Here is a 25,077-nt window from a genome sequence, read left to right on the forward strand (position 1 = left end):
TGAGGTATGTGCCCTTGACCGGACTCGAACCCGGCACCCCTTTGGCCTACGGACTGATGCTCTGTCCACTGAGCAAAACCTGCCAGGGTGATCATGGTATTTCTAGAAGGAGTTACTTTAACCAAGTTGTTCTGTTCAAAGTTTTCTCACTGACTCTTTTGGGCTATAGAGTTTTTGGCTCTGACCATGTCCATGAACTCTAATAAATATCTTGATCCCTTGGCCATCTTTATCTTATACAGAGTTCACACACACACACACACAAAAAGATTTTATTTATTTGCTTATTAGTTTTGTACATTTTTTTAGCAGCCTGGATTTGTCTGAATTGGCAAAAGCTGCTAAGAAGAAACTTCAATCTGTGAGTATCTCTATTTCCTAGTGAACTCCAGTATAGGAACTGTATCCTGCTAATACCTTTTCTCAGCTCTTTCCTATTGCATCAGATGACTGTTACATACACTTAGATGCTGTTAAACCGGAAGCAGACCATTGAGTATATAGGCATGAAGACTGGAAGTACTATATGTTCAGCATATCCAGTTTTTTGGCTCTGCTTCAAATAATGCCATTTTTCTTATTTTAAATGGGAAGACTGTGCTTTTGCTACTAGGAAGTTGTGTCGCCTTATAAGAGTTCCTTGTTTCTCCCACTGTAAATAAATCAGTGGAACACACTTCTTGGGATTGCTTCCTGTAGCCTCATAAGCTGCTTAGGTGGATAAAAGCAGGTGCTGGAACGGTGAGTACCAGAGATTCACTTGATGCCATTGGGGTCCAGCCTCGGTTGTAACTTTCTTGCCTATCCCATGCCATTCATCAGAGCTTTATAAATGTATGCTTTAAAAAGCTGGTGGGCCTGCCCTGGGTATGTGCTCAGAGTTTGCCTAGTTCTGCAGGTCAAGCCTCGCTGTAATCTGAGTGATTCTTTCCATCCTGCCCACCTAGGGTTAGTCAGGAATCTCCTCTCTGGGGGTGAATTCTCTTGGTTTAGTCCCCACAAATGAAGCTTCACTAAAGCTCTTCCTCAGTTTTAACCACCAGATTACACTCTCCAGCTGTTCCCATTGTTCTCTGGATCAGAACCAAGATTTTTAACTCTTAAGGACATCCAACTCTCTCACCTTTCAGTAGTACCTGCCCTACCTCCCATCTTATTCCCATTGTGTGTGCATTCTCGTCCCTTAGCTGCCACCTTCAAGTCCTCTTCCAGGAATCCTCTTTTCCTGCAGCATTCCCCTTTCCCAGCTTCCATCCCTTTCATCATTCAAGCAGCTGAAAAATGACCACCTTCACAATGTAGGTAGTAGTTTTCCCAAAGCCCAACTGAAATTGCAGCTCCTCTAATTTATGGCTTTCTCTTCATTCCCCTTTTCACAGAAAACCCTTTACTAGAACATCATATAATATTAAGTACTAAACATTACATAAAGTGAATTTATCCTTACTATTTAACTGTAATATGAAATAAATGTATTTTATGCAATTTGTTTGGTGTCTGTGTTCTGTATGGTTTTGTGTGTCTGTTTTATCGCCTTTTTTAAATTAAGGAGGTCATATAGTTAAGATGATAAGCTTTGGAGTCAGCAATAAATATTCTGTGATTTCCTTTTAATTATATTATGTAAACCAATTTTTATTATAAATAATTCCAACATTTTAGATAAAGCCAAGTTCCTTTTGACTATTTTACATTTGCTAGGCTGAAAGCTGCATGAAAGCTGGGGTTATGTCTGTATTATGTCTAGTATGTGGCAGGCACTAGGTGACTATCTGGAACCAGGTTGAGTACAGCTCTCCAGAACTTGGATTCTGCATCAGACTGCTCAGGTACAGGTCTCAGCTCTGACAAGCTCCTTAGCGTCTCTCTGCCTTGGTGTCCTCTCCTAGAAAGGGAGATAGTGGTGTAGCAGGGGTTGCAGCTCAGAACTGCTCAGTGAGGGTGAGCTGCTGCTGCTGTTGACACCACCCGTGGTCTCCTCACAGGTGACCACAACCAATTATAATTGCCAATACAGTGTTTAGCCTATAGTACAGTGGTTCTCAACCTTCTGGCCCTTTAAATACAGTTCCTCATGTTGTGACCCAACCATAAAATTATTTTCATTGCTACTTCATAACTGTCATGTTGCTACTGTTATGAATCGTAATGTAAATATCTGATATGCAGGATGGTCTTAGGCGACCCCTGTGAAAGGGTCGTTCGACCGCCAAAGGGGTCGCGACCCACAGGTTGAGAACCACTGCAATAGTATCTTCATTCTTCCCTCCATCTCTACCTACTTCCTTTCTCCCTCCATCCCCAAAAACTAAGATAAACATAGTAAGACTAATAATGTATTCCTTGAATTAGCAAATGTTAACATTGAGAGAGACTTAAACTTGGATCTCAGATCTATTATCATGTATTGACTTTGTGACTTTAGGTAAGATACTAACTTCTGTGCCTCAATTTCCTTATTTGTTATGTGGAATAATAGTAGTTACTATTTCATAGAGGTATTGTGAGTATTAAATATGATATTAACGCAGTACTTTGGATGTAAACCCTCAATCAGTATTGCTGCTGTAGTTATTGTTAGTAATAACATTAGCTTGTATCTCCTCAAAGGAAAGAGACTAGATATTCATGAAGAAAGTTCAAGTTTTCAATCCTTCATCACTTTATCCAGCAAAAGACTCTCAGAGTTTATTTTGCTATAAATGTAATGTAACCACACAAGAGAAAATTTGGAAAATAGAAAAGGGGAATAATCCTTATTCACTATACTCTTAATGGATTCAGCCTCAATATTTTGGAGCACTTCTTCTAATTCTTAGTTCAGATATCTTTATTTTTTAAATGAGACTGCAATCATAATTTTAGAATTTTATATCCTGCTTTTTTCACCCAACAATGTATTGTATCCATTTTAATGAGTTCCCATGAGGTCTGTGTAACCAGCATTTAAAATTGCTGCATAAAATGCCTTGTGGTCAATGTGTAATTGCTTATGTACTGAGCCCCATCTCAGTGCCAGGTAGTGTGTGTGGATGTGGTGAACACAGTAGAGAATAGAGCAAATTCAGTTTACGCTCACAGAATGGGGAAGCAGTCAACTGAGAAGTAACAGCCACCAATTGTCAGGGTGCATTTATGAGGAAAAAAGCATAGAGAGAGCCGGAGACACCCTGGCAGGGGCTTAGCCTCGTCTGGGTTAAGGAAGACCCTGACCTTTACCATCCCGGTTGCTGCCAGGCAGGCACCTAGTCTGTGGGGAGTATTTTGTTGGCTGACCCTGCACAGCATATGGATCAGACAACCTATCCTTTGTTGGGGATGCTCAGTTCTTCTGGGGATTGGGGCTACTACTGAGGAAGATAGCAAAGAGGCTTAACCAAGGTCTGGTGATATTTTTTATTAATTTATTTATTTTTGTTAATCTTCACCTGAGGATATTTTTTTAAAATATATTTTTATTGATTTCAGAGAGGGAGGGAGAGAGAGATAGAAATACCAATGATGAGAGAGAATCATGATTGGCTACGCCCTGCACACCCCATATGGGATTGAGCCTGCAATCTGAGCATGTGCCCTAATCAGAATCAAACCTGTGACCTGGTTCACAGGTCAGCATTCAACCATTGAGCCATGCCGGCTGGGCTGAGGATATTTTTTCCATTGATTTTTTAGAGAGAGGGAGGGGAGAGAAAGGAGGAGGAGGAGGAGGAGGAGGAGAGAAACATTGATGTGAGAGAGACACATCGATTGGTTGCTTCCTGCATGTACCCCAATGGGCCGGGGATCAAACCTGCAACCCAGGTACGTGCCCTTGACCGGGAATTGAATCCACGATCTTTCGGAGTGAGAGCCGGCGCTCTAAACACTGAGCACACTGGCCAGGGAAGTGATATTTTTGTGCAATGGCATCTTCTATCCTCTCAAAATTGCGGGTTTTGGCATCTTTATCCCGCCAAGGGTTTATGACCCCTTGTATTTGGGGGCATTGGCAAACACTCTCAAGAGCAAAAGAGAAGACTTACAGTGTGATATCACATGAAGAGTAGAGCACTGCAGCCTGTGTTCGAGAGAGGCGCTGTAGATGTCCCTTACCTCCTGTGTAGCACAGCCCTGTCTGCATACCATAGGGGAGTGCGGCGCCATGGGAAGCAGATATATTGGAGGATCTGCACTATTTTGGAAATGTTATTGTCTGTGTTACAGTGGGTATTTACTAAGCACTGGCTTTGGATAAAACATTGGAGATAAAAGGGTGAATATGTCACAGTCCCCACTCATTCTGCTAGTGTTAACCCTTGTCCCTTGTGTTCCTGATATTTTTTTACTTTCAGCTAAGTAATCACTTGTTTGAAGAACTTGCCATGGATGTGTACGATGAAGTTGACAGGCGAGAGACTGATGCAGGTGACTTAACATGGGGCTTTACCTAATATGCTTGTTATCAGTGGGCAGTGACAAGCTGCCAGCCTCCGTGTTTACTTGCCCAATTTCTCCTGTCCTGATAACACTTGTGTGGACATTTCCTTTTGTGTATGTTGGCTTCGGAGTGTGCTTCCTTGAGTCTCCCTAGTAAGGCGGGGCCGCAGCTCTTAGAGGAGCAGTGGCGCACCCATAGTGATGAGATTCTGTCTTTGGCTCTCTCCTCTGGCTAGTCTGGCTTGCCACGCAAAACCACAGCACCCTGGTGACCGAGACAACCGTCGTTCCCTTCCTTCCGGTCAATCCCGAGTACTCATCGACACGGAACCAGGCAAGTGGCTGAGTGTGAAAAGTGACCAGGTTGATATTTTGAGAATAGTTGATATCTTGGTATTTTATTTTTCCAAGACAGGTATTTTAATATTTTTGATTCAAATATTAATGGCCTTTATACACACAAACTGATAAGAAAAGCAGTAGATAGCAGTGCATGCCTGGGCAAGAACATAAAAAAATTCGCAGAAGAAATATAAATGGCCTTTCATGTGAAAAAATATTTAATCTCATTAGTAATCAAACAAAGCAACCTAAAGGCAAATGAAAGTTTCATCAATCAAAATAATAAAGTGTTTAATAAGGGGTACTCCAAAACTGGTAAGGATCTGGCTAGATGGGCTTTCTCATGCTGCAGATAAGAGCTTAAATTGTTCCAGACTTTAGAAAAACTATTTGCTAGCTTATTTCAGAAGCCTCAGAATTAAGTGTCCATCCTTTCACATGGGAATTCTTTATTTGGGGATATGTTCTAATAAAATAAAAATAGAGAGATTCATGCACAACGAACGATGTTCATTGAAGCACTGTGTAGTAATAGAGCATTAAAAACAGCCTAAGCACCCATCAAGAGGAGAGAAGTTGATAAAATTAGGAAGGTCATTTAATTGATTAATGGTTATATATAATGATGGTTATGTATAATGTTGGAATCTCAGCATCTAGTCTATAAATTTATCTTGCAATTTTAAAATTTCCCTCCAAATTAATTTTTTATTACTACATCTATTTAAAAACTGTTTGATATTAGGGGGAAAAAAAGCTTTAAGTAGAATTAATTTGGTTTTGTTCCCTAAAATAAATATGCATTGTGAGAATTTAAGTGTTATATAGTTCTGTGTAAATGGTTTTAAACTGATGGCAAGGAAAATGTTAATGTTGCTTCAGTTTGGCTGTGGTTGATGATGCCTTGATCAAGCTGGAAGGTCTTTGCCAAAGTCTGACAATAGCCTGACGATGTTTATGTGAATATCTATGTGTGTATTTTGACATTTGGGAGTATTTTCAATTATTTTTTCACCTTCAGGGCAGACAGAAATTAGCTCGGTTTAATGCCCATGAGTTTGCCACGCTGGTTATTGACATTCTCAGTGATGCCAAGAGAAGACAGCAAGGCAGTTCTCTCTCTAGTTCAAAAGGTAACTGTTTCAAACCAAGTTTCCTTCTAAATTTCACACAAGTGCTAGATTCAAAGTTACAAAATGATTAGAGCAGCCATCAGAATAGCTTAGTTAAAACCCTATAAGTTTTATTGGTAACATGTTGGGATAAAAAGTTTGCCTCCATGAGCCCTGGTGAATTACAAATACTTCAACATTATTAACTACTAGTCAAATATGTATCATATATGTGATTTTTCCCTCTTGGGTCATCTGTCTTTATTCCTATAAAGTTGCATCCTGAAATTAACCCAAAAGTCTGACTATCTTGTTAAAGTACTTAAGAAAATAAGCCCTCTTTATTGAAATTACAGCTCATCTGCTGTAGCTTCCCTATAAAACTGAGTTCTAGCCCTAGCTGGTTTGGCTCAGTGGATAGAGCGTCAGTCTGTGGATTGCAGGGTCCCAGGTTCAACTCCAGCCAAGGGCACATGCAAAGTTTGTTACTATAAGCTTTAGATGCCAACCGTGAGAGGTACTGTGGGTTAAATTGTAGAGAGCACAGTGCCTCTTTCTGAGTGCCCTTTGGAGGCTCGTTCCGTAGCTCAGGGACCTGTCTCTGTGCTGAGGAACATGCTGCATTCCGCCGCAAAACTGTCCTCATGGGCTTTTTTCTAATTATAATACATTTTATTGTAAAACATTTAGACAGAAGAAATACATACCATAAAAATTAAGTTTTCAGTCAATATTACATTCTCATTTTACTGGTTTGACCAGGAGTAAACAAGTTCTAAGAAAGCTTATTAAACTTTGGTGAAGATGCAGTGATAAGGGTGCTTTCATAAATATGGAGTACCAAAATGTACGTACTTTCTTGATTTGGTGGTTCCATTTCTAGGTGTTAATTGAGGAGAAATAATCAGAGGCGTTTTATATATATCTATATATATCTATATCTATGTATGTATATGTTTTATATAATACTGAAAACATTAGAAACATAACAGAGCAACATTTAGTCACATATTTGAATAGTATTGCACACACTTTCTTTTCAGAGAATATATAATGACAGTATAAAGTAATAACTTTTAAAAACTATATTAAATATATTTTTATTGATTTCAGAGAGGAAGAGAGAGAGAGAGAGAAAAAAAACATCAATGATGAGAGAATCATTGATTGGCTGCCTCCTGCACGCCCCCTACTGGGACTGAGCCCACAACCTGGGCATATGCCCTTGGCCTGGAATCAAACCGTGACCTCCTGATTCATAGGTCTATGCTCAACCACTGAGCCACGCTGGCTGGGCAAGTAATAATTTTTTAAATGAAGGTTTAGTTTCGTGTAATACCAATTTTGTAAAGAAAACATTTACAACATACGTATGTACAAGTGAATATACCACATGTAAGTATAAATATTAATCAGTCCTCATTATTCACAAATTCCATATTTGCAAATTCACCTGTTCACTAAAATGTATTTGTAACCTCAAAATCAGTACTCATAGCACTTTCATGGTAATTTGTAGACATGTGCAAAGTATTGAAAAACTTGAGTCACCGAAAGCATATATTCCCAGCTGAGATTGAATAAGATCACATTTTGCCTTTTGTTTCAGCTTTCATATTGTAAACAAGTGTCCTTTTCAAGGTCTGTGTAGTGTTATATTTTTCACGTTTTTTATGCTTTCTGTTAGTAATTTTACTGTTTAAAATGGGCCACAAGTGTAGTGCGGAAGTACTACACTTGTAAGTACAGTGTGTAAGCACCCGAAGGCTGTGATATGCTTTGTGGAGAAAATGCCTGTGTTAGATAAGCTTCGTTTGGACATGAGTTCTGCTGTTGGCTGTGAGTTCACTGTTAGTGAATCAACAATACATATTGGAGGCGTCTTTAAACACAGCACATGTAAAACAAGGTTACTCATAGGTCAGTCAATGGAAATGTTGTGACCAGAGGCTTGCAGGAACCTAACCCTGTGTTTCCATTCAAAACAGTGGTTCACTATTTACCAACTCAGTCTTTACAGCAACTTTATAGACCATAACTGCTGCAAATAATAATTATATATATGTTGAATCTCTATTACTTCTATAATCAGGTGCTATGTGTGTTTTAAATATTAATTTTAAAAATTAAAATTTACGTAGCCATAATTTATCATGCAGATATTATCTATCAAAATACCCAGAAATAATATTGGAAGTTAGAGGTAAGCTTGAGTTACCTGAAAGAAATTGGAGAGACTTGGATAATTTGTGAACTCTTTTATTCAAAATGTGTTAGAGCCCATAGAATCATCCCTGCTCCCTTGTAGACCATTCCTTTCTGATATGCACATGTGCGTGGCTGCTGGGTCATTCTGTTTTTTCCTCTCTCTCACTGGCATCCAGCTGACTAAATACCTGTGCCTGCTCTTTGAGCACCTAGTGTTTAGGCTCCACTTTAACGATCTTCTTTCTATCTTGACTTGATGTTACCTGGGTAATCACAGTTAAGCTTGCATTAGCACAGCTTCATCGTCGTGATTTGGAGCCATACTCTATCTCACTGAGTGATTAGAAACTTGGGAACCAGCCTCCTTTGTCTGAGTAGTTCTTTGCCCACATTTGGTGAGCAGCTCAGAGGGATGCTTAAATCTGTGCAGTTCGCAGTAGCTGTCTGTCTGGTTTCTATCGCTGTCATTTTCCTTCAGTCTTTTAATAACAACCCAAAAATCCTCCCAATAGTTTTTTGGGGGAAAACTTTTTCTTGAGACCCTGGCCAGGTAGCTTAGTTGGTAGAACATTGTCCCAATACTCCAAGGTTGCATGTTCGATCCCCGGTCAGGGCACATACATGAATGAACCAATGAATGCATAAATAAGTGGAACAACAAATCAGTGTTTCTCTCTATCCCTTCCTCCCTCTCTCTAAAAATCAGTAACTTCTTTAAAAGTTTAAGGCCTGAATAAAGTTATTTGCTTCTGTTGATAGACAATGTGGAGCTCATACTGAAAACCATCAATAACCAGCACAGTACTGAGAGTCAAGACAATGACCAGCCGGACTATGACAGTGTGGCATCAGATGAAGACACAGATCTGGAAGCCACTGCCAGCAAGGCACACAGGCAGAAGGTGAGATGACACATAGGAAGGGAGACTGTGATTCTTTTAAAACTCTTCTCCTGCAGAATCACCTTACTTGTAAGCCACTTGAGGGCTAGCCCTGTGAAAGTGCTATGAGGTATAGTTGAATTCACTAATGAGCTTGGGCTAAACAAAGGTCAAGCGAGGTAAATAGTTTTAAAACTGGGAGTCCTTTATCCCTGAGTCACTGCTGACTCACGTGGCCCTGCTGCAGTTGTGACTTTATAAAACTTGTGAGGAGGGACTGTGTGTTTATTCTTTCACAAATTTTTATCAAGTGACTTTTCTGAGTAATACTCCCCTGAATGAGGTCTGGTCCCTTTCCTGTGAGGCTCTCACTGCCTAAGAGGAGAGGTAGCTGCAGGAAGAGGCACACAGTGATATGTGTCATAAGCACCAACAGAAGAGACTGGGAGCCGAGAGGAGACACAACTTGTTGCTGAGGGGGAGTGGCCGGAGGCTTTGTGAATAGGATGGCTCTTAACGTGTCTTAAAGGATGCATTGGTTTGGGCACGTGAAAAGGCAGGGAAGAGTGGTCTAGGCAGAGAGAAAATGCAATAAAGCATCTGGTTGGGGGGCGTAGGGGGTGGGCTGGTGATGTGTAGAGAGCCTAAAAGGAGTGGGAACCAAAGCTACAGCAGAGGGCGGAGGTCGCAACATGTGCCAGACTGAAGAGCATGGACCTTGGCAGGCAGAGCCGAGCCCAGGGAGCTTTTAGGGAGGGCAGGAGGCAGTGGTCAGCCATTTGGGGTCCTGCGTTTTGGGAGTAGTGTTCTGAAACGTCAGAGAGTAGAGGAAAGGAACCCAATCAGGATACTCCCCAAGAGCTGGCCAGGCCACTTAGGGCTTTGCTTGGAGGGTCCAGATGGGGGAGAGATCACTAGCAGAGAGTGAGCGCAGGGAGGGGCAGCAGGGGTTGGCTGGCCCACACTCTGCTGAATCCCCAGGACCTTGGCCCAGACCTAGCCCACAGAGGGGCTCAGCAAACATTTGAGAATGAGTGGGCAGGAAGATAGAATAGACCAGCCCTGGCAATAAGTTGAATGTTTGAACGGGGGGAGATAGACTTACAGAAGATGTGTCAGGGATTTGTAGCTCACATGACTGTGAAAATGGTAGCACCATTGGCAGATGCAGGGAATGCAGAGAGGACAGCGAGAGTCATGTGTCTGAAACACCCCTGCCAGGTTTCCCCAGCAGCACTGCGTTCACTTGGTGAAAGCGAAGGTCATGGCAGGACCCTACGGGAAAGGGTCCTCTGTAGACTAATGGGCCTCCCCTCCTTTCTGCCCTGCACACCCACTCCCTCTAGCTGAGCTCTGCCGCTGGCTGGAACGTTCTTCCTCTACACAGCCATTTGACTAATGTCCCCCCCCTTCTTTAGGCTGCCGCTCACATCTCACCTACCCAAAGGCTTTCCCCATCTGTCGAAGTAAAATGCGCCCACCTTCAGCCCTACTTGAGCTCCTTAGCCACTTGCCCTTCTCCATATCATCTATTTTCCACCACACTTACCACCTTCAGTCAGACTGCATAGTTACTTGTTTTTATTTTTCCCCTCCCTCACTCTGTTGGATATAAATGCCATGGAATAGGAATCGTAGTCTATTTTATTTTCCTATATATCCCAGAACACTGCCTGGTGCTCAATAAACTTTTGTTGGAGTGAATGAATTAAAGAATGAATAAAAAAAGAAAAATGAATGAGCAAGGAAAGACAGACAAGACAAATGCATTTAGAGAGTCATTGTCAGAGTAGGTTTATAGCTCTACTGCCTATTCTGTTAGAAAATACTGACTTTAAATTTTTTCACATATTATAGTAACCCCACCTTAATGTTTTATTTTTTGCATTACCCTCAGAAGCCTTGATTTAGTTTGATTAACTTTGCAGTCCAGTTGGCATGGTCAGAATTTGAAATTCTTTAGCTGTTAGTCTTGAATGTTATCATCGTCTCAGATTGTGAACATTTTCCCCAATTTATTTTTAGAGCCTAGATTCAGATTTATCAGATGGACCAGTCACTGTGCAGGAATTTATGGAGGTCAAAAACGCTCTAGTGGCTTCTGAGGCCAAGATACAACAGCTAATGAAGGTGAATAACAACTTGAGTGACGAGCTGAGAATTATGCAGAAAAAGGTAACATGTTAATAAATGCCAGGATGATTGACGCTTTAACCCCCATAGTATAAGGAAGAATCCCAGGCACAATACTTGTGGTTAGAGGGAAGAAAAACAGTTATTGTAACAGACCTAAAAACCTTTGGGCCAAGCTGTCTTTTTGGAAGTAATGTTTGGATATTGCAGGTAAAGTAGCTTTGATAAATAAATCCAGAGTAAGTGTCCCAATAGGAGAAACATACAACCTATTAGGTGCTTATCAGTTACAGTAACCCTTGCACCACTCTGTGCCTCCTGGGATCCTGGATGGCACTCCATGGATGTGATTCTTCCTGTTGCTCATTCTACAAGAATAATCATAGCGGGAAGACAGAGCAGATGAAAGCCCTGGACGGGTATATGTGTTTATCAGCATTCCACATCATATCCCACCCCACGCCATGCAAGGGGTGCTGTCCCTCTTCACTCTTATTCTGAGTTGTTATTCACCCCCGCCCTGGCAGCCCTGTCCCGCATCCCCACTTTATTTTTCACCAGTGCTTAACCACTAGTTTATGATGTCCTCAGAGCCTGGAGCAGGGCCTGCCACAGAGCAGGTGCTCAGTGAATATAAGAAAACATTGTTTACATTAGTGAGAGATGTTCACTAGTAAGAACCCCGTTTGCTTAGCATTTTCTCGTTCACTGCCTTTTAAGAGAGTCAGAAATACATTAATATATTAATCCCTAAAAGAAGTGTGGCTAACAGTAGCAAGGAATTTGTTTAAGATGAGGATTCCATATGTAATTTTTTATGAGAATTCTAAGACAAGAAAGTTGAAAAATTCTAAATTCTGCCCAAGACTTCACAGGTACTAATCCCATCATTCAATTCTCCACAATATGAGATTTTGTACACTTCCCTGAAACAGAAACAAAACAAAGGCATTTGAAGAGTCCTGCTTCAGAATCATTATCAAGAACAGAGGGCGTGGTGCAGTTCATTTGTGGCTGGGCCCTTTTCAATGATGCTTCCTAAAGGAAGGCCACAGGAGTAGGTGGGGACTGTGCCCTTCTGCTTGTCAGGGAAGTACACTGCAGTGCGCCCTGGCCTGGGCGTGGTCTAGGGTTCTTTTGATGTTGGGTTCTAGATCATTTGTTGAGACATATTGAGATAGATGGCTGTACTAGCTATAATAGAAGGGGACAAGAAGATCAGTCAGATTTTAACCTAACACTTATTCTGTGCCTTGCTGGCCCTGATATGCAGCCATAACATACAGGGCTTGCACTTCCTCTGTCTTTTCTGAAATACCTTTTGTTTAATAAATTACAGTTTGACCCATTAATTGAACTAATAATTTTGTTCAGGTGCCTTTTTCTGAAACATGCTGACGTTGCCACTCTAAGTCAGCCTGCTAAGCATCAGCTTTTTTATTCTTTAATGCTCCTTTTACTACTGGTAGAAATTGCCAGAGATAACCTATCTCTGAAAGCAAATGTCTTAAGCTGCTTTAAGAAATAGAGAGTGAAATTATTTGCTGTTGCTCATGGATTATTTCCTCAATTCTTGGAAAAGCTTTTGATTTCTGAAACTATTGGATTATCTGTAACTTTTCATTTCCTGTTATACTCCTTCCAAATAAAAAAAAAGTGGTCTAGTTCTCAATAAGATAAGTATCATTCAGATTCATCCAAGATGCCTCTCTAAATATAGAATACTAAAGTTCTTAAAGATTGAGACCAGGAAATGTGCTCATCAAAACACTTGCAAGCAAAATCCAGACTGGATGTTTCAGAGACATGAAACATCCTTGTCTTCAACTCCCTAAGAGAAGGCTTTTACATAGACATGTGACCAGACACCACTCCTTCATCGGCAGGCATGTGTCAGTTAAGCTCCTCACTCTTTGGACCTTGACCATTTCACTTTAGGATATGGGTTCCCTAAGACATAGTTTTGACAGGCACCTTACGCCTGTCTGTGTCCTGGAATGTAGGGACTTTCCATGGCTGCTGGCCACTTTGCAGCTGTTGTTCCTTCTTTGGAAAGGGAGTTGCAGACACGTTAGATCCTGAAAGGCTTTGTGGTGTAGAGGCAGCCCTTCGTGGTCACTCTTCGAGAAAATGGAGGATGCGGGTATTTCTCTGACAGAGGCCGTACGCCAGGCTTTCACAGACGTTTGGCACTATTAATATAAAGTATGTGAGATATGTTTATTTAGCAAAGATGCATTGATTTTATTTCAAAGTTAAGTAAAGTTTTTTAATATATAAATATATAGAGTTGACAAAGTAGCGTGATTTCTATTTGATCTTTCACATTTGAACAGTTGCTTGGAAAAGATGCTAATTAATGAAGAGGAGCAGCCACTATTGGTGCATTTTCACAGATCGGTGCTTTATAAATAAAAATTGAAAGTAACTCCTAACACTGAATGGTTTACTATCGAACAAGTAATGATCTTCTGGTGCAGATGGAGTTGCTTGCGGACCTGAGCCTTGGCCCTGGTGGGGAATTTGGTCAGATTTTACAGTCACTGTCAAAGAGTAGACAGCTGAATGCACACCACACCCAGCTTATAAATGTCATGGACGATGAAGGAGCACCAGAGGGGAAGGACATTGCAGACTGGACTCAGTTAATTGTGTTAAAATGCCAGACGCCAAAGAGTAACGTGATTCCTTGCTGATCCCTTAACTCTCATTCATCCGACGCCATGAAGCAACCTGCATGTGAGGAATGGAAAGAGCATTCAGGGTCTCCAAGTGACAGCCTCTAACTAAATGGGGTGGTGCCAGGCAGATTAGAGTGTTTAAAGCTGACACCGTCATGGTCGCAGTTTTGGGTGACAAAACCAAAGGAGAGAGAGGCCACATATTCCAGCTCTGGCTGAAAGCTGATCAATCACCAAAGGGAAGCGAGCGTGCTGCGTGGAGCGTTCGGATGACGATGTTAACAGAACAGGTCTTCAGTTTTCTTTGTAATATGTTAATGCAGCAAGCATACCATGATTCGGCTCCCTCTCTTTTTTTAACGTGTGCTACATTGTTTGGAACATCAAGAATATTATGAAATAAAACTTGTTGATTATAATTTTTCCTGTTGGCTTTCTGGGAGGTAGCTGACCTGATTTTTCATAAGCTGAACTTCACTGTCTTTCTTGCTTTGCACAGCATCTCCAGTAACTTTTGTGCTGCTTCCATGGTGTCCGCTGGCATTTTGGCATTGGCAAATTGCTCAGGGCTCATTTGAAAAGCAAGTTACCTAAGCGGTGTCTTAATGATCTCAAGCTCTTGCTAGCAACAGCTTTAGGGAAATCCAGAGTTCAGCTTGCCTGAAAACATTTCTCAGGTCTGCCATGACCAAATTTTAAGTTGTTAGACATTTTGTTTTTAAAAAGTCTAATCTGCAACTTTTCCACATTTAGAAATTAAGCTATTTATCATGCTTCAGCGATGAAGTGAGTTGATTGCGTTTCATTCATTCAAGAAGACAGAATTCTCATTTATAGTTGCCTTTTACTTTCAACCCAGCTAGCTATTATTGTTTTTATTGTTTAAAGCTAGTAGTTGTATGCATTTATTTGGTGTTTGCTTTTTCTGCTTGCTGTGGAAAAACACAGTCCCACTGCCAAACATTTCTTTCAGCTTCAAACACTCCAGAGTGAAAATTCGAACCTCAGGAAACAGGCCTCAACCAAAATATATCAGGTGCAAACTGGTTCTGAGTACCCAGATACTTCCAACCACTCTTCCTTAAAGCGACGTCCGTCCGCCCGGGGCAGTAGGCCCATGTCCATGTACGAGACGGGATCAGGTCAGAAGCCATACCTCCCAGTGGGAGAAGCGAACCACCCCGAAGAGAGCAGGACGAGACTGCAGCCGTTCCCTGCACACGTAAGTACCACCACTGGTGCTTCCATTGTTCCCTCTCTGTGCAGCCTGCCTCTGCGTTCCCTCTTCTGAATCTGTAGATGCCCACGTCTCTGCTTTGCCAAATTGGGCTATGAGAGTTGTGTTTGCTGTATTAACATGTTGACAGATGCTTGTAGGAGCACCATAAGCACACAGGGCCATTGGCCAAAAGTTTTCCAGCAAAACCGATATTCTGGTTCTTGCTCAGCTCCCCTCCCCTTTTTCTCCCTATTGGAATTTTATTTTCTTATAACCAACTTCCATCCCCATTTCCAAAAACAAAAACAAATTGTTAAGGTTGCCACTAGAAGTAAGCGCCATCTTCTTTGAGGTCGATAAGACAGGTCCATGCCCCTTTATGAACTAGAGCCCTTAGAATGCAAGGTGCCTTCTCTGCTCCTCCCAGTTGAGCAGGTGGCCTCGGTGATCTGGACATCCACAGCTTCTGGGCTCCTCAGTCTGCATGTGTGGTCAGCGTGCCTGCTTCGCTTCCGCCTCCCCTGCCGCTCCATTGTGGAGAAAGCAAGGCTTTGTCCTTTCATAAGAATGAGGTGTAAAAACTCTACATTGATTTTACAAGTGTTGTGTTCCAAAGATTGTACTCTGTAAAGGCTGCTAACATCTTATTTTACAATGGGATAATATTGTGTTGTGAGGTTTTAAAATAATATATTTCTTTCACATTTATTTTAAAAATCTGTTTTGACAAAATGTCACAGATGTTTTGAACTTATGTGGTGATTTTTAGAGAATAATATTTATCTTTTTGAATGTCACAGTTGTTATTTTTTTCAGTCAAATTTTGTAAGTTTCCAAAAAATTCTCAGAGAAAATTCAAAGTAAAGAATATGTATGGTCTAGTAAATTAAGCCCTAGTTTAATTTTGTCCAGCTTTAGTGTGGTAAAATTACTGTGTTGTTATATTGTAATTGGGAATATATTACTTCAACTTTCTAAGTTGTTTGGGCTAAACATTCTAAAGCAGTTGATTTGATACTTTTGGTGTAATGGAATGTCATTGAACTAAATTTAAAAACTTATTTTTGGCCCTGACTGGTTTGGCTCAGTGGATAGAGCGTCAGCCTGCGGACTGAAAGGTCCCAGGTTCGATTCCAGTCAAGAAAAAAAAAACAAAACAACAAACAAAATAAAACACACAAAACACTTATTTTTGTATAACTGAAAAACAAAATTTAAGAAAAGGAAGCTTTGTTAGTTTCCAAAGTGTATTTTTTTATTTTAGAAACACTTAGAATGTAAGAATGTCATTATTTCATTATTGCAGAAGTTTTATATCTACTAAAAAATAGATAACATACCAACTTTTAATCATTCATATAGTTTCTCATTTCATATTATCTGTCTTAATTAAAAATATTTGTTTAAGGATATTTATTTTTTTAAAAACTACCAGCAAATTTGACAAATTATGCTAGATATTATCTTTTCCCTTATATAGAAAAAATAGCTTTATAAATTCCGAGTAATTTCTGGAAGGCATTTCACTAAGGGATTAAACATGTCTGGGCATCTGTCGTCGGCTAGTGTGGCAGTTAGCCGCCTGTCACAGAAATGTCAGCACTGACCTCGCGTATTGAGTAGCGTTTTAGGACTCTTCCTGGGAAGCCGGGGCTGAGGCCGGGGTAGGTGGTAGGGTTTTGTTGTATGTATTTTCCCGAGTGTGTTTCTTTTTCCCCTTTCAGATCGGGAGGAGTGCGCTTGTGACCTCCTCTTCGTCTCTGCCTTCCTTCCCCTCCACACTTTCCTGGTCCAGGGACGAAAGCACCCGAAGGGTTAAGTACACTCTGAATGGCTGGCTCTCTGGAGAAGGGGCAGCTCCTGGGCCGCTGTGTGTTTCTGGCCCCCCTGTCCTCCTGCTGATTAGCCTCTGTCCTGCATGAGGCAGCTCTTAGCACGCATGGGCACACGCACACGCCTATGGGAGACGGTCACCCTTTCGTCTAACATTACTCTGTTTCACGTACTATTTAACCAAGTTCACAATTCACCCTATAACATTTATTCTGAGCATACTGTCATTTTAAACAATCAGAATATTAGCTGGCTGCTGGTTAAATATTGTAGTAGGGCACATCTGTCAGATTTGTTCAGAGCTTCAGTTATCAGATTAAAACTAGTATATTTGGACTAACTGAAACACCAAGACATCATGCTTTTTCATTTCTTTTAACCCCTTAACATATTTTGTCAGCACCATACTTGACAAACCAAGGTTTTGCCGTCCCTGGGTTTCATATAAGCATTGCAACACAGCAGGATTGGAGGTCTCGGCAGCTGTTAGTATGCAGCTGCTCACTTTATTCGTTGGTCAAGTCCAACTTTCTTTTTTGTTGTTGTTGTTTTAATCCTCACCCGAGAATACTCTTCCATTGATTTTTAGGGAGAGTAGAAGAGAAAGGGAAAGACAGAGAGGAAACATTGATGTGAGAGAAATACATCCATTGGTTGCCTCCTGCATGAGCCCCAACCAGGGCACGGGCCAGGGAGGAGCCTGCAACCAAGGTACGTGCCCTTGACCAGAATTGAACCTGGGACCCTTTGATCCTCAAGCTGATGCTCTATCCACTGATCCAAACCGGCTAGTGCTCCATTAATTTTTAAAATTTTTTATTGATTTCAGAGAGGAAGGGAAAGGGAGAGAGAGAAATATCAGTGATGAGAGAGAATCATTGATTGGCTGCCTCCTACATGCCCCCTACTGGGGATTGAGCCTGCAACCTGGGCATGTGCCCTGACCGGGAATCAAGCCATGACCTCCTGGTTCATAGCTCAACACAACCACTGAGCCACACTGGCTGAACTCTATTAATGTTTTTAGAGAGAGTGGAAAGGAGGGGAAGAGGGGAAAAGAGGAAGAAAGAGAGAGAGAGTAATGTCAATGTGAGAGAGACACATGGGTTGGTTGCTTCTTGCACGCTCCCCCACCGGGGCTGGGGGTAGAACCTGTGACCCTTTGGGGCACGGGCTGACCCTCTAACCACTTAGCCACATGGGCCAGATGTATTCACTTTCTGATGTATAACTTGCATTCCCAGTAACAGTACACAATTCAGGCAAACTCCATTTAGAATAGCCAGGTAACAAGTATTAAGTACCTCCTCCATGCACAGCCTTTTTTTTTTTAATTGATTTCAGAAACAGGAAGTGAGACAGAGAGAGGCGGAGAGAGAGAAATATCAATGTGAAACATCAATCAGTTTCCTCCTGCACATGCCCCGACGTGGGATCAAACCCACCACCTTTTGGTGCACAGCACAATGCTCCAACCAACTGGATCACACCAGCCAGGGTCAGACCCAGCTTTTTGGTTTGTCAGTGAAAGGGTCCTAGGGATTTAGGTGACATCCCAGCTACCAAAGGCACCGTCCATTTAAAAACAGTCTCATGCATGGAGAGCACATGCTGGGACACACGTGGAAAGAGCTCAAGCCTTGAAGACCTGCAGTCAGGTCCCCGCTCACTCTTTTTCTACACCAGGGGCGTGTCCCTGAGATGAGAGGAGAAAAGGGAGCTGTGGGTGCGGGCCCCCTTTACAGACACTAGGATTTGCACCTGGCCTTTGTCCATTCCCTGCACATACGTAGAATGATGAGTTGTTCTCTTCCACTGCCAGCGCCACATGGCACATCGGGGCCCCTTAGGGGTTCTTTACCACAGCTTTGAAGCAGTCTACTAAAAAGAATTCAAGTCTTCTGAGCAGTTCTAAAAAGGAACTGCAATGTTTTTATTACAATATTTCAGTTAAACTAAGGGGCAGTTATAGAAATGAAATATCTCATGAACTTTTACTTGAGTTAAGTAAACTTTTGTCCACTATAAAATTAAAAAAGCAAAACTTTATTTTTCTGGTAGTTTTGAGAATAATTGCAAGGACTGCTTTCTGAAATGGAGTTTTATACAAGATTAACAATTAAGTCATTTAAACTGATAATCCTGAATATTCCTGGAAGCTTTATCATGAGTTCAGGTTCATATGGCATGTCTGTATTTTTAAAAAATTACAAATCTATAGAATAAACTGAACCAGCACCAGCTATACCAGTGGTTCTCAACCTTCCTAATGCCGCGACCCTTTAATACAGTTCCTCATGTTGTGGTGACCCCCAACCATAAAATTATTTTCATTGCTACTTCATAACTGTAATTTTGCTACTGTTATGAGTCGTAATGTAAATATCTGATACGCAGAATGTATTTTCATTGTTACAAATTAAACATAATTAAAGCACAGTGATTAATCACAAAAACAATATGTAATTATATATGTGTTTTTCGATGGCGACCCCTGTGAAAGGGTCGTTCAACCTCCAAAGGTGTCGTGACCCACAGGTTGAGAACCGCTGAGCTATACGGTAACTTTTCTATTAACAGCTTTGAGAGAGCAGCACTTCTAACTAATGGATCTTACCTCTGCATGTTCACAATCATTTTTCACAAAATTAAATGCTGGCTAACTTGAAATCCTATATATGTTTTTGTCGACAATAACGAAGGACTTAATTTGTAAGTAACTGATTTCCTGCCAAACATTGTTTTCAGTGCTGGAGACACGTTTCCTGAGGACTTTTATAGACATATGAGTTATTACTCTTCTCAAATGTTTAAATGAAACTTGGTACTTTTGATCATTGTGAGGGTAGTGCATTTGATTTGTAATTATCAAATTTATATCAAGGAAGGCAAAAACATCCATTATAAAATGTGGGATTTTCTGGGCTTAATTCTGTTTTCTAGATTTTTCCACTGGAACAGCTCTGGATGAATTTTCCAGAATAATTATTTAAATGCAAGTCTTTTTATTACATTTACGTGCGTGTGTGTGTGTGTGTGTGTGTATAAAAACTGAAGGAAAATAAATTTAAAGATTGGTCAAACATTCCCTGTGAAAGGTAAGATGGGTGTTTGTTTTTGAGATCACCTGTGAAGAGCCTGCTTCCTGCACTGGACACAGGGCCTGCCTTTGTCTTCCATCTAGACTTCCAGTGGCCAGTGACTCACGGCTTGATTCATGAAGCCAGATAAATGGGCAGCAAGTGAAGCAGAAATGGCTTTCTTGTAGGAGATATAAGCGAAGGGATCTTAAAAGTTATAGTCAATTTACAGAACTTAAACTCTCTAACACTTTTAATCATTTGCCAGATGAATTTGAGTGGATAAAGTATGAATTTTAGGAGCCAGCACAAGTGTCTTCTGTTAAAGTGGCTAGGACCAAATAGAGCATTTGGGGGGAACGCGAAAGACCAGCAGACAGAGAAAGAGCCTTTTCCCTGGGAGAGGACAGCGAAGCCATGAGGATAGTGAGCAAAATGTGATGTGAACTTAGGAGCCTTCCACCTGGGGGCTGGCTGCCTTGCCTGTCCACATAAGGGCCTTCAGAGGACCAGGCAGCATTACCAGTAAGGAGCAAATAATTACATTTTATGTAGATTTTTCTTAAACTGACTTACTCTAAGGTAGCCACTCTTTTGGATGAAACTGTAGAGTCTCCAGATGTTTAAACAAAGGCTCTCAGTTTACAGCTGACCCTCAAACAACATGGGGGTTAGGGACACCGACTGCCCCTGCATTCAAAAATCTGATTATAACTCAGGTTGGCCCTTTGCATATGCAGATGTCCAACCACCAGTTGACCCTTGAACAATGTGGGTTTGAACTACGTGGGTCTGAACTATGTGGGTCAATTGAACTGTGCAGGTGAATTGAAAAAAATTTTTGTGGCCCTGGCCGGGTAGCTCAGTTAGTTAGAGCATCGTTCTGATAGGCCAAGATTGCGAGTTTGATCCCCGGTCAGGGCACGTACAAGAATCAACCAATGAATGCATAGTAAATGGAACAACTAATCAGTGTTTCTCTTTCTCAAAAAAATCAATCCTGTATTCTTTTTAAAAAATATGTTTGTGGTTTTTTTTGATTTGAGAGAAAGGAAGGGACAGAGATAGATAGAAACATCTATCTGCTGCCTCCTGCATGCCCTCTACTGGTGATCAAGCCAGCAATCCGGGCATGTGCCTGACCAGGAATCGAACCACTGACTTCTTGGTCGGCGCTCAACCATTGAGCCACACCAGCCTGTATTCTTTAAGGAACAACTGTATAGCAATTCCTTCTTTCTCTCTCTCTCTTTTTTTTTTTTTTTAGCTATTTCTTTAGCCACATTTTATTGCAGCATTAGTACAATTCCTTAAGTCACATGTTTTTATTAACTTGGATTAAATTCAAGGTGTAGAGCTGGAAATAGTTTAGATTTGTATTTTTCGAAGTAATCAGTTTAGGTTTTAAATCAGCTTCCACTGATTTCTATTCTAGATGAAGACGTTCTCAAGCATTATGGATGAAATACATACTGAGGGAAACCCATGTTTACTAAATACAGTGGGGCTTTGACTTAACGAGTTTAGAGTTTAATTCGTTCTGAGACAGAGCTCGTTAAGGAGCTCGTTAACTCAAATTACTCTGTCAACTCAATGCAAAAAATCGGCTGAGAGACAGCTGGTATCTCAAAAAACTCGTTAGTCGGGACCCTCGTAAGTCAAGGCCCCACTGTACTTCAAGGGAGTGTGGTCCCCTTCAAATTTTGTCACCCTGGAAGGCCCTATACTTAGCTGTGCTGCCATTTGCTCAACACATTTTTACCATTCCTCTTAAATCTGCCACCCATTTTTTAATTTCCACAGTTGCATCAGATCTTTATATTTTGAGGGTTAGGTGTTTTGAGAAACAGATAAAAATGGTTGGAAATCAAGTATACACCAGGTTAAGCTATTTTGATTCACAAACAACATGTGGCAATCAATTAACAATACTGGTTTTCTGGTCTGATAAAACCCCTCTGAAGAGTTCCTAGAGAGCCATATGTGTTTTGAGCATTGGTGAGCCTCAGCGCCCAGGCACGGGATATTGGAGGTAGCAAGAGGCCTGGGCTCTAGGTCCTGTTTTTCTGCTGAGTCTGGCCTTGGGTGTGTCATTTTCTCACCTGGTGTTAGACTACTAGTAGATAATCTGCAGGCAGCTTCCAGTGCTGAAGGTCGATGGGTATCTAAGCGTTGGCATTTTGCTCTTCAGTGGGACTTGTCGTATTGTAGTTACACTCATATTCCTTGGAGACTAAGTGTAGTGTGGGTGTTGCTTGTGTGTCTGCATTAGTTTGTACCAAGGATTTGCTTATGGAGTAGCCACTGAGCTAAGAATGGTGCAAAAAAGGAAAAAGTATTTTTGTATCCACTGTTCATCTTTTACTAGATTTTCAATGAAGGGTTGGCTCCCTCCCACATGAGATCTGGGCCATGCAGGTGGTGGTGCCTGGGGAAGAGCAGCTCCTCAGGAGTGTCTGATGCTCGGAACCAACGGCCCCTTTCTTCTCTTGTAGGCGCCCAGGCTGGAGAAGCAGAACAGCACGCCCGAAAGTGACTATGACAACACCCCCAACGACACGGACCCAGAGGACATGGGGTACAGCTGCAGGAGGATGTGCCGGGGGTCGGGCTCTGAAACCAGATGTCTAGCCAGCCGTGGTCAGGAGACGTAGTTCATCACCTGCCCCCCTTTTCTCTATTTCCAGACCCATAAAGTCTTAAAATATTGGGGCATAAGTTCATAGCTCAACACCTCATCACACATTATTGCCACAGGCGGCTTTTTTTCCTTTACTAGCATATTTTATGTCTCTAAGTCTCTGTAATGTGCTTCAAATCAGTACTTCACTTTAAGTCGCTGTTAGGTTATATTCTGCATTTTTACCCCATGGGACTGACTCAGGGATGGCTTTATAATGACGCGCCCTCCCCATTCCAGTTATTCCCTCCCTTTCCCCATCTTTACCCTTTCTACAAGAGTCTTCATTTCCAGCCCTGTGGTGAATGGAAGAGCCTCCATGTGAGCTGTGGCTGCCTGTTGGTGAAACAGCCTTACCATGAGTCTCCTGCCAGACAGGAGAAAGGGGAACCAAAAGCAGCCTGCTCTTGTATTCAGCAAATGCACGGCAGTGGCTCCTAGAAACAGAAACAGCAGATAAGCACCTGCTGCATTAGCCTCTTCTGTCATGTCCACAGGTCAAGCAGGAAGGGAAGGCAGAGGAGTATGGTGTGGCAAGGTGATGGCTCAGTACCAGATATGGCAGAACCCTCCACGGCCCCAAGCCCCATCCTCCCCAGCACTGAAGACGTCATCCGGAAAACTGAGCAGATCACCAAAAACATCCAGGAGCTCCTAAGAGCAGCCCAAGAAAATAAACATGACAGGTAAGGGCTTAGGTCCTGCCTGGGAGAACATGCACCTGCTCCAGAGGTGCTGCTCCGGTCACGAATGGAGTTTTTTCAATGTCCTGATTTTAAAGGTTTTTGAAAATTTCAGGTTTTTTGTTTTTGTTTTTTTTTTTAATATATTTTATTGATTTTTTACAGAGAGGAAGGGAGAGAGATAGAGAGTTAGAAACATCGATGAGAGAGAAACATCGATCAGCTGCCTCCTGCACATCTCCCACTGGGGATGTGCCCGCAACCCAGGCACATGCCCTTGACCGGAATCGAACCTGGGACCCTTCAGTCCACAGACCGACGCTCTATCCACTGAGCCAAACCGGTTTCGGCGAAAATTTCAGGTTTACATAACAGGTTTAAGAACAAATTTGTAAATGTGGGTTTGTTTTTTTACATGGTATTTTCAGTTTTTCATTCCTCTTATGAAGCACTCTGAAAATAAATGTCACTAGGAATAGAATCGCTGTGTCATTGGGACAGTGATATTCCTAGTTCTAGGCAGAGAAGGGAGGGAAGCTCCTGAGAACTTGCCCTTGATTCTTCCCGGCACCACTGCTCCCTGTGATCGCCTTAGCCAGCCAGTTTGCCGACGTAAAAGATACCCTGAAAGGCACCTGATTTCTTATGTCTCCCGTGTGTGCCTGTGCTTGTATTTGTAGAAACATCTAAGGCACAAGTGGTTTACCGATAAAAGTTGCTCAAATCACCATTCACGTAACTGTCTGCTCACTCTGAGCAGAACCATACCGAGCAGAGCCACCTCGTAGCACAGGAAGGGACTGGCTCTTGTTCTAACTCATCCTTTTCTCCCCTGAGAACTTCCGTTCCGTTAACTGTTCTGGGTGACATCCTACTTTCACATACTTGCGTTGCATTGTTCTCTTTGGTAGTTGTCAAAAATATAAATATCTGCCCTACCGCCATTTCTGAGTTCAACGATCGCAGTATGGTGCTTGGTACAATTTGGGAATTTTTTACTTTATAGTGTACAGATTTATTCAATAAACGTCATGATCTGATTTCTTTTTTAAGACCTTGAGAGCCCTGGCTGGTTTCTCTGTGGTTAGAGCATCAGCCTGTGGACTGAAGGGTCTCCGGTTTGATTCCCAGTCAAAGGCACATGCCTCGGTTGCAGGTTCTTTTTTGTTTGTTTTTTCTTTTTTTTCGGTTGCAGGTTCGATGCCCTGCTTCAACCATGTGTAGAAGGCAACCAATCGCTGTGTGTTTCTCTCATCAATGTTTCTCTCACTCTCCCCATCCTCCCTTCCACTCTCTAAAAATCAATGGAAAAAATATCCTCTGGTGAGCTTTAAAAAGAAGACCATGAGAGAATGATGTGAAGATTTTAATCATTAGCTCATTCTTTTGCTTTAAACCAGAACTGGTGTAGAAAATTTATATTTTACAATCTGTTTGATGTTCTCTTAAAATCTCTGGTTACTTACGTGCTCAAGATGCTTTTATTCACAACCTTGTGTTGTACTAATTAAAGCCATGCCTTTTCCTCCTGTTGGTCCATCGCTTGTGTTATGTGAAGTAGACCAATAGCCCGTGTGGACACATTCAGGCTTGGTCCTGGTCCCCCTGGTCTAGACAAGCTCCCCTCAGCCCCTGCCTGTATCTCTCTCACACTCACACACAGGAAATCACACAGTTCAGGGTCACTGCATATCAGGCACAAAGCCCTTTTGGGGACAGGTAACAGTTTGAAGTTGTGAACGTGAACTCCCTCTGATAAGGGAGGAGTCCTTTCTCTTTAATCTGTGTGCTCCCTTTGTGGCTTATTGA

The 25,077-nt window shown here is 41.7% G+C and overlaps 1 protein-coding gene across 15 annotated transcripts in view; it reads left to right on the forward strand.

Annotated features, from left to right (window-relative positions):
- The window catches only part of GIT2 (GIT ArfGAP 2), a 54,208-nt gene that overhangs the window by 19,443 nt on the left and 9,688 nt on the right, over positions 1 to 25,077 (forward strand). For 3 of the 15 annotated variants that reach the window (XR_004974756.1, XM_036353276.1, XM_036353287.1), the window contains 10 exons: positions 310 to 361; positions 4,332 to 4,404; positions 4,653 to 4,750; positions 5,780 to 5,891; positions 8,838 to 8,980; positions 10,985 to 11,134; positions 14,747 to 14,995; positions 16,717 to 16,806; positions 22,401 to 22,483; positions 23,083 to 23,271. Coding sequence is in view for 12 of the 15 variants with exons in the window: in XM_036353276.1 (XP_036209169.1) it covers positions 310 to 361; positions 4,332 to 4,404; positions 4,653 to 4,750; positions 5,780 to 5,891; positions 8,838 to 8,980; positions 10,985 to 11,134; positions 14,747 to 14,995; positions 16,717 to 16,806; positions 22,401 to 22,483; positions 23,083 to 23,271 (1,239 nt within the window). In the remaining 3 variants the exon portion in view is untranslated. Of the gene's footprint in view, positions 1 to 309; positions 362 to 4,331; positions 4,405 to 4,652; positions 4,751 to 5,779; positions 5,892 to 8,837; positions 8,981 to 10,984; positions 11,135 to 13,428; positions 14,064 to 14,746; positions 14,996 to 16,716; positions 16,807 to 22,400; positions 22,546 to 23,082; positions 23,272 to 25,077 lie in introns of those variants that run through there. The other 12 variants (XM_036353278.1, XM_036353277.1, XM_036353284.1 and 9 more) reach the window with 12 other exon arrangements.

This window comes from Myotis myotis, unplaced genomic scaffold (genome assembly GCF_014108235.1).
Source record: "Myotis myotis isolate mMyoMyo1 unplaced genomic scaffold, mMyoMyo1.p scaffold_m19_p_20, whole genome shotgun sequence".
Classification (NCBI taxonomy): domain Eukaryota; kingdom Metazoa; phylum Chordata; class Mammalia; order Chiroptera; family Vespertilionidae; genus Myotis; species Myotis myotis.